The sequence below is a fragment of the Molossus molossus genome, unplaced genomic scaffold, assembly GCF_014108415.1.
Source record: "Molossus molossus isolate mMolMol1 unplaced genomic scaffold, mMolMol1.p scaffold_m16_p_2, whole genome shotgun sequence".
NCBI classification, from domain to species: domain Eukaryota; kingdom Metazoa; phylum Chordata; class Mammalia; order Chiroptera; family Molossidae; genus Molossus; species Molossus molossus.
In genome coordinates, this window is record NW_023425355.1 from 103,200,415 (window position 1) to 103,210,403 (window position 9,989).

Consider the following 9,989-nt stretch of genomic DNA (forward strand, 5'->3'; position numbering starts at 1 on the left):
TCAAAATTATGGAATACATTTAGAATCAGGTTAGTGGAATTATTCAGTGTAGGTTAAATCTAATAACAGTGATTCAGGTGCAGGTATAGCTTGCTTTATGGGCTCCATGAATTTTCTTTCACTGCTTTGTAGAGGAATCTGATTTTGGCTTCAGAATCTATTATCAGATTCAGGTTGTGTTCTTAGATCTCCTGTAACCCCTGTCCTATTAATGGAGATTATGAGGAAAGGAACCCTAGAAAATAGTGCTTAGTATAATAAATTGTCATATGATACAGGGCTCTCTCTGTTAGGAAACTGTGTCTCTAATTAGCATATCCTTTAAAATTTTATTTTTATTTTTTCAAGTTTTATTGAGATATAATTGACATACAGCCACATCCTTAAAAAAAAAAAAATCCATAGTTTCTCTCAGTGCTTTCTGACTCAGAACACCCACATATGCCCTAAATATTTTTTTATAGATGGGAATTTCCTATACATCCATATGCCCTCCAGAATGTTCTCTTTTCTCTGCTAACATAGATATAGTTCAGTCAGAAAATTTTTTACATGCAAGGTTTTATATGCTGTCAAGTTGTCCCTTTGGGAGTATAGTATATAGTGACTAAAAGCACAGATTTTGGCCCCGGCTGATATGGCTCAGTTGGTTGAGTATCATCCTGTAAACCAAAATGTTGGCAGTTTGATTACCAGTCAGGGCACATACCCAAGTTGTGGGTTTGATCTCTGGTCAGGGTACATACAGGAGGCAACAGATACATGATTCTCTCTCACATCAATGTTTTCCTCTCCTCCCTTTCTCTAAAAATCAATAAAAACATATTCTTTATTTTTTTAAAAAGCACAGATTCTGGAGTTAAGTCACCTAGGTCCAAATCATGGTTCTGTCATTTACTGTCTAGTGACCTTGGGAATGTTACATTACTTCTCAATGCCTCATGCTCTTTATTTGTAAAATGGTTGTCATGAGCACTGAATTTTATATCTGTATCTATACCCTTTCCACACACACACACATCTTAGGACAGTTTCTGGAACATAGGAAGCACTGTGTGATGTTAGCTAGTAATGTTCCTTTATCAGTGTTATTACCTTAAAAACCTACATGTAATTGAATACCTAGGATGAAGAATGTTGGCCTGCCCAAGTTTCTTTTGTGTGATGAATTAGGAGACAGCATAGCACGAATCAGTAAATAGCTGTGGAGCATTTTAACCATTATTTTTGACCTTTATCTAAGAGCTGCAAATAGCTGCAAAAATGACTAATGAGTTTTACCTATTTTTCCTTTTAAACAGCTAGAGTTAGTAAAGGGGCAGTGACACAGACAGGTGTAGGGTGGGGGTGGCTGGTAGGCAACAAGAATATAGAGGGGGTGGGCCTCTCCCTTGCATAAATCATGGGTGGAATATTTGCCCGTCTGTCCCTGAAGCCCAACATTGAAGCATTTTTTTCTAATTTCCTTCCTCATGCCAGACCAGAATCCTTGATGGCAGAAGACTCCAAACCCAAGCCAGCATGGAGCCAGAGCTACCTCTTTCCTGAAGAACAGTTCTCCTTCATGGGCTGGCGCTCCGAGAAGCAGCACCTCAGCCCCATGGGCTTCAGTGAACCCAAGACAACAGGGTCTGCTGCTTCACTTGTCAGGCCCTTGGGTGCCACTGGTTCCATTTTCCCCCCATTTTATTCTGCAACCATGGAGGAGGCTGGGGCCATTGGGGATATACCAGATGTGGAGAAAAGCTATTCCTTCTCAGGCAGAAGGCCTTCTGCACAGCAGGCAGTCTCAGAAGAGCTCATGAGAGATGTGGTTGGCTGTGACAAGTCCCTGGCAGGGGTACTAACCCCAGCCTCCAACATGGTGACCACTGCTGGGGTCATGGGTGACCTCTTTTCTGTGGGAGATCTGTAGTGGAGAGTCCATTTCAAGCAGGAATTGTACCACCGGGAAAGAATAAATTAGCAGAGTGTTCAGGAAAGCCACAGGGTGCCTTGTAAGCAAGCAGACTAGATAGAGCTGGGGTGGGTGGGGTCTAGGATGGGTAGGAGGGATGCCAACAGGCTTCGAAGACAAATAGCTAAGGTCACGGATACATTCCTGCCACCTAGATCCTCCCTTGGGATCCATATACTAGGGCCGTGAACCAAGGGGAATCATTGATGATAAGCCCAGAACTTTAGGGGCCTGTCAGTTTTTTCTGAATTTCAGTGGGGTGTCAATGACCAAACAAAATTATCTCTAAAGAAGTCCCTGTAGCTGCGGAAGTCAGGGGCAAGAAAATAGCCTTTCATGTTCCTAAAACTGGCTTTGACTTGGCTTCTAGATAGCCTTTATGTGGTCTGTTTACATTGGAACAGTGCTTCCTGGTTCATTATTTTCTTATTTTACAAATCCTTGGTGAAGCAGGGTCCCACTGTATTACAAAAAGAGAAACTAAGAAAGAGAAAGGTCAGCAGCCTCTCAACAGAGGTGTTCAAATGGTCATTCTTTGTTCCCACAGACAAGAATTTCAGCACTTCTCGCCTCCTCAGGGGGCCCCAGGGATCTCTACCTCTTACTCAGCTTATTACAATATTTCTGTGGCTAAGGCAGAGCTGTTGAACAAGTTGAAAGACCAACCCGAGATGGCAGAGATTGGCCTAGGAGAGGAGGAAGTTGACCATGAACTGGCTCAAAAAAAGGTGAAAATTTTTATATGCCTTAGAGATTTTCAATATTTAGCTTGAGTGTCTCTGAAGGTTGCCCTACCCTCTAGGATCTTTAGAACATCTTGGTAAATTCCTGTATTTTTAGTCTGGAAATCGAATAGCCACTCTGGCTTTCTCATAAATGCAACTTCAGTCTCTTTTTGATCTGGTCAATAATAGTAATTATGATAGTAGTAATAATAATCATCACTGCAGTGTCACTCTAATCCTTAAAACAACTCTACAAGGTAGATATTACTATCCCCTTTTTACCAGTTGATAGGACTAAGTTGCCCAGGGCTATAGACTATGTGGTAGATCCAGGACTTGAAGTCAAGACTGTCTGACTTTCTATTGGGCTTTCTCTCTGAAATAAACCAGCCTTGTTAAGTAACTAGCTGCCCAGGGCACATCAGTTTTGCCAGTGAGTTCTAACCAATGATAGTCATTTATTGTATCATCTGTGTAACTTTCTGGGAGAGAGAACAAACTGACTAGCAAAGAAAAGGAGAAACTATAAGCTGCTAAACTTTAGTATTTATTTGCAAAGATGGTCAGTAATCTCTTAATAATATTAAATAGATAAAGGAAATGTTGTTGTTGCAAAGCCTCCCCTTTATTCCTGTAAGTACCACTAGCCTGGTTGTCTAATCAAATTTCTGGAATCACTTGGCTCTCCCTGCACTTACCCATTTTATTTCATAAACAACTGGGTTTCCATGGAAACCAGAAAGGCTCAATTTACCACTCTGTGGACATCTGAACTCAATGTAAATTAGTATTCTCCCCATATTTCTCATTCAGGATATGACTTCTAGGAAAGCTCAAAGCCATTTACAAAAGACCCCACCACTGCTTTCCAATCTGAAACAAAATGTCAGGGAAAGAATTAGAAGCATGGTGGTATCAAAGATTTACTGATCCAGATGCCTGTTTCCTTGGATTCTATGTTTCCTGGTCATGGCAGGGCTATTCCTGCCTTACTCAGGACCTTTTTATTAGGAGCAAACCTAATAAAAGTCTGACTAGAAGAAGAGAGAAATGATCAGAAATGGCAAAGCATAGAACAGCAGATAGTGATATGAAGTGATTGTGGGTAGGCTAGAACAGTTTTTGTCTCTGAGGAAGATGGTGAGAAATGATACTGATTTGTTATATCCCAGAAAAGCAGCTCAGCTGTAGCTGGGTCTGTGATGACTCCAAAGCTCTATCCATTATACTTTACCCAGGCTTGAAGTTCAGGTTGCAAAGCCCAAGTGCCAAGAAACAAAGGATTGTCTCCATTTTCATTCTGAAAGATCTATGGAACCTAAGAGCTGGGATGGGTAGTTGATTTTCCAGGTTGATCATCTGACCCCCAGCCCTCTTTTGTACTGGACATTGTGTTTTATTTCGGAGAGAAAGAAGATAAGAAATAACTGAGAGCCTCTTGGCATCTAATTGTGTTGACTCATTCATGTCATTGATCCCTCCTTCCCAGTGGGTTTTGGAATTGTTCCTAAATGTAAACCTATTACACTTCAGATTAAGATCTTGGTGATCTCTTGAATTTTGACCAGTTCTGACATAATGACAACAGACTCTGAACCCAGAGCAGGCTTTCTTGGTCTTGGTTACCTTGGATATCTCTAAAGTACTAGAAAGGAACACACTCTAGAAAGCTACAAGTTTATGGTCCCAGAATTCCTGGGCAGGAATAATAATTAAAAAATCAAAGCAGCCCTGGTCAGTTTGGCTCAGCGGTTAGAGCGTCGGCCTGCGGTCCTGAGAGACCCGGGTTCGGTTCCCGCTAAGGGCACGTACCTCGGTTGCAGTTTGTCCCCGGCCCTGGTCGGTCGTGCGGGTGGCAGCCACTCGATGTGTCCCTTTCACATCGATGTTTCTCTCTCTCTGTTCCTCTCTCTCCTCCCCCACTCTACCTGAACAAAAAATGGAAAAATGTCCTCGGGTGAGGATGAAAAAAAAAAAAAAAATCAAAGCATACTTCTTATGCACAAGATATTGTTCTAAGCACATAACATGTATTAATTCATTTAATTCTCATAACAACATTATGAGGTAGGTACTATTGTTATCCTGTTTTTAGATGAGAAAACTGAGGCATAGAGAGGTTGAGTTATTTGCTCAAGTTCACTCCACTACTTAGTGGCATAACTGGGGCTCAAACCCAGATAGTAGTAGTAGTAATACCTAGGTTATAATAATAATAATAACAATAATAGCAGCAGCATTGGTGAACATGTGTTGAGTACTTAATGTGCCAGGCACATTACTAAGTATTTTACCTCTATGATATTATTTAACCCTCATAAGAATAGGGAGTGGGAGGAAAGGAGGTACTTTTCCAATTTACAGATGAGGAAATAGCAGTCTCAGTGGGATTGGGTATCTCACACAAGGTCACACAGTTTTGAGGAGGTAGAATTGGCATCCAGGCCTCTCTGACTCCACAGCTTCACTCTCCCACACTACCTTCCTGTGACTGCAGCCCCAGAACTGCCCATAGGAGAGACAAATCAGAAGACACAGGCAATGCTTTCCTCAAGAAACTTACAATCAATAGTAAGAGAGGGATCAGGCACACACACATGAAACAGAGAGCAAATAACTTCAAATTACACTATAGGCTTCTAATTCTAAAAACTGTGGAGTTCAGAAAAGAAAAAGATTATTGAGAGAAAAGTTATGAGGGCAGGGGCTTTCAGCAGGGAGGGTAGGAGCAAAGCTGGGCTCTGAAGAAAGAATGAGACTAGCTAAAGTGAAGGAAGAGATAAAGAGCAGGTATAATTGCATAAGCAAATCAGGAACACAAGAATGAGTGTTGTGAACACAGAGGAAGGTGAGGAGCTAATCCTCAAAGGTTCTGAGGAGTAAGATTAGAATGGTAGAGTAGGGTCAAACTGAACAACAATAATAGCAGCGAGCTTTAACTGAGCATCCAATCTGTCCTAAACCCTTTGCATTCATTATCTCATTGAATCCTTAATACAATTCAGTGAAGTAGGTACTGCAGTTGTCCCCATTCTGCAGATAAAGTAAACTTCATAAAGAAACTCACCTAAGATCACACAGCTAGGAAGTGGCAGAATTATAAGTCAAATGTAGTCATTGTTACTCCAGAACTCAGACCCTTAACAAAAAGATCTCAAAAGCTGAACTGAGGGGGTGAAAATTGAGCATAATGCCATGAATATCAGAGGTACTTAAATGGATAGTAGGACAGTGAATGAATAGGCAAATACTTGATGACAGTGCTTTTTAACCTACATTTTCTCAAGCATTCCAGTTCCCATTTATTAGGCAGTCTCAGCAAGTATTTATTTATTTATTATTGAATTTACTGGGGTGACATTGGTTAACAAAATTATATAGATTTCAGGTGTACAATCTTATAATACATCATCTGTATACTGTATTGTGTGTTCACCTCCCCAAGTCAAGTCACCTTCAATCACCATTTATCCTCCCTTTATCCTAGTCTACATCCTCCACCCCCCTTTCCTTCTGCTAATCACCGTACTATTATGTGTCTATGAGTTTGTTTTTTTGTTTAATCCCATCACCCTTTTCACTCAGTTACCCACCCTCCCTCCCCTCTGACAGCTGTCAATCTGTTCTCTGTATCTATGAGTCTGTTTCTATTTTGTTTATTTGTTTATTTTGTTCATTAGATTTCACATATAAGTGAAATCATATGGTATTTGTTTTTCTCTGACTGGCTTATTTCACTTAGCATGATACTCTCTGGTCCATCCATGCTGTAGCAAAAGGTAAGATTTCCTTATTTCTTACAGCTGTGTATTCCATTATGTAACTCTACCACAGCTTTTATTGATTGATTGGTTGATAGATTGTTGAAAGTTTTTCCGGTTCCCCCCCCTTTTTCCTCATTGACCCCCTGCTCTCACGCCCCTACTGCTTTCCCCAACCTAGTGTCTGTGCAGATTGGCTGTGCATATATGCATATAAGTTCTTTGGTTTTTCTCTTCCCTCCCCTCCCACCCCCCCTTCCCGCTGAGGTTTGTCCCTACTTCCATGATTCTGGATCTCTTTTGGTCAACAGCTTATTCTGTTCATTATGTTCCACAAATAAGTGAGATCGTGTGGTACTTGTCTTTCTTTGACTGGCTTTTTTAGCTTAGCATAATACTCTCCAGGTCCTTCCATGTTGTCTCAAAGGATAAGATCTTTCTTCCTCACAGCTGCATAGTATTCCATTATGTATATGTACCACAGCTTTTTTACCCACTCATCTATTGATGGACACTTGGGCTGCTTTCAAATCTTGGCTATTATAAATAATTTTGCAGTGGACATAGAGGTGCATTTATTGTTTCAAATTAGTATTTAGGGTTTCTTCTGATATATTCCCAGAAGTGGGATTGCTGGGTCAAAAGGCAGTTCCATTTTTAATAATTTGAGGAAACTCCACACTGTTTTCCATAGTGGCTGCACCAGTCTGCATTCCCATCAACAGTTCATGAGGGTTCCCTTTTCTCCATATGCTCACCAGCATTTGTTGTTTATGGATTTATTAATGATAGCCATTCTGACAGGTGTTAGGTGAGATTTTATTGTGGTTTTAATTTGCATTTCTCTGATGATTAGTGTCATTGACCATCTTTTCATATGTCTTTTGGCCTTCTGTGTGTCCTCCTTGGAGAAGTGTTTATTCAGGTCCTTTGCCAATTTTTAAAATGGATTGTTAGGTTTTTCTGGTGTTGAGTTGTCTGAATTCTTTATACATTTTGGATATTAACCCCTTATCAGATATATAACTGATGAATATGTTCTTTCATTCAGTAGGTTGTCTTTTTATTATGTTGATGGTTTCCTTTGCTGTGTAAAACCTTTTTGGTTTGATGTAGTCCCATTTGTTTATTTTTCTTTTGTTCCTCTTGCCCAAAAAGATATATCAGAATAAAAGATTGCTACGAGAACTATGTGAGATTTTATTTCTATGTGTTCTTCTAGAATTTTTATGGTTTCGCATCTTATATTTTAGTCTTTAATCCATTTTGAATTTATTTTTGTGTATGATGTGAGAAGGCGATCTAGTTTCATTTTTTTTTAGCAAGATTTAGCTCATGGGTACCACTTATCTAATGCTAAGAAGTTTGGTAGTGACAGAGATCCCTCCCAGATTCTAAGAGATGGGAGACAAGGTATCTGTCCTGAGAATTGGAATTGCCTGTGACTTGCTCAGGTTTCTTTTGTTTCCAGTGACCAGGTTAGAGGCCCCCATGTATTATTTGGATCCCAAAACATAGGTTACAAGAACAGATCGGTTTCTGTAGGTCCCCATCCTCATCCTTAGCCTTCTCCTCTTTGTTTCTCCTAGATACAGCTTATTGAAAGCATTGGCAGAAAACTTTCTGTCCTGCGGGAGGCCCAGCGAGGATTGCTGGAGGACATCAATGCCAATTCTGCCCTTGGGGAAGAGGTGGAGGCCAACCTAAAAGCTGTCTGCAAGTCCAATGAGTTTGAAAAATACCTTTTGTTTATTGGGGACCTGGACAAAGTGGTCAACCTCTTGCTGTCACTCTCTGGACGACTGGCCCGTGTAGAAAATGCTCTCAACAGCATTGATTCAGAGACTGACCAAGAGAAGGTAGAGTTGGAGTCTCTGGGATGTGGATGAAGAAAAATGCCTATGTTTCTTCCTGGGGCTTCCTCTTTCAAGTTTGGCTAGTCTGGAAGGCAGTAAAGCATAGATTTAAGAGTGCCTTGAAATAGGGCCTGGAACAAGGTAAACACTGTATCAGTTGTAACTGGCAGCAGTAGAAGTAATTTAGTAGTAGCAGTAGCAGCAATTTTACTTCTTTTCTCTCCTCTCTCTCTCTCATTATAGCAGCGATTCTCAACCTGGGGGTCAAATGACCCTTTCACAGGGGTCGCCTACGACATAACAGTAGCAAAATTACAGTTATGAAGTAGCAACGAAAATACTTTTATGGTTGGGGGTCACCACAACATAAGGAACTGTATTCAAGGGTCACGGTATTAGGAAGGTTGAGAACCACTGCATTAGAGGGAGAGGTCTCACAAAGTATTTGAGATTGGAGGCTGACAGTTCCACAGGTTGGGTCACTCCGCATATATTCATGAACCAAAACTGCATTGCCTTTTCCTATGCAAGTGGTGTTAGATACAAGTTTGAATCCACAATAAGAGGCACATAGGCATGCGCCTACACACATGGCTAAATACATACACCCATGCAGAGACACATACCATTTTGAAAGCATTGTCACAGAGATGGTTGTTCATCAGAGAGAAGGAGCCTAAGCTAGCCTTTCCAGAGCCTTCCCCCTCCCCTCCCTCAGAGGTGATTCACTAATTAAAGACAGCTTAAAGATGGAAAAAGGTGATTGCACATCCCCCTGTCCAGAATCACTGTTGTATATATCGTCCCCCTGCTACAGGAAAGAAAGGCTTTTGCATGAAGGTGGACTTCAGGGCAGGAAATCCACAATCGATCAGTTAGCAGAATGAGTAGTTGCTTTGTGGCAGTACACCGGTGGAGCACTGGGTTAGGCTGATGACTGGTAATTAAAATGACCCTTATTTGGTTTTCTGCTTCCACAGTTGGTGCTGATAGAGAAGAAGCAGCAGCTAACAGGGCAGTTGGCAGATGCCAAGGAGCTGAAAGAGCATGTGGACCGGAGAGAGAAGTTGGTGTTTGACATGGTCTCCCGCTACCTGCCTCAGGACCAGCTCCAAGATTACCAGCACTTTGTGAAAATGAAATCTGCTCTCATCATTGAACAGCGAGAGCTAGAAGAGAAGATCAAGCTTGGGGAAGAGCAGCTCAAATGTCTCAGGGAGAGCCTACTCCTGGGGCCCAGCAATTTCTAATTCCACCAGCAGATTGACCACATCATCCCTACCCAGCCACGATGGGAAGTGCTTTCAATCTTTGTTAGCAGTTTGTTAGCAAATAGATAGCAGTTAGTTAGCAGTTTGTTCCATGCCCTCTATCCTAGATGTTTCTCACTGCCCCTTACCTACCAGTGCACTCAACCAGCTAGGAGACTCTGGGGAGGCCCCAAGCTTCTACCTTGGGAGTAGATGCAAGAAGAAGAAGCTGTAACAGAGTGTGATCATACAACCACACTCTCTTTCCCACAGTTTTCACAGCAAGCACTTACCACACACAGAACCAACAAAGTGCCTTCATTCTTCTTTGTACTGGAACATCAGAGACATCATGCACTCACCACCCACCCAGACTGTAATCAACCTCTCGAGGCTCAGAGAGAAACTGATGCAGCTCCACTCTGCCCCAAGGCTCATGG

The 9,989-nt window shown here is 41.5% G+C and overlaps 1 protein-coding gene across 1 annotated transcript in view; it reads left to right on the top strand.

The window, feature by feature from the left end:
- The window catches only part of SHROOM4 (shroom family member 4), a 226,153-nt gene extending 216,451 nt beyond the window's left edge, over window positions 1-9,702 (top strand). The window contains exons 7-9 of the mRNA XM_036271297.1: window positions 2,505-2,685; window positions 8,033-8,302; window positions 9,280-9,702. Coding sequence (XP_036127190.1) covers window positions 2,505-2,685; window positions 8,033-8,302; window positions 9,280-9,549 — 721 coding nt within the window. The 3' untranslated portion in view covers window positions 9,550-9,702. The remainder of the gene's footprint in view (window positions 1-2,504; window positions 2,686-8,032; window positions 8,303-9,279) is intronic.
- The last annotated feature ends 287 nt before the right edge of the window (window positions 9,703-9,989 follow it).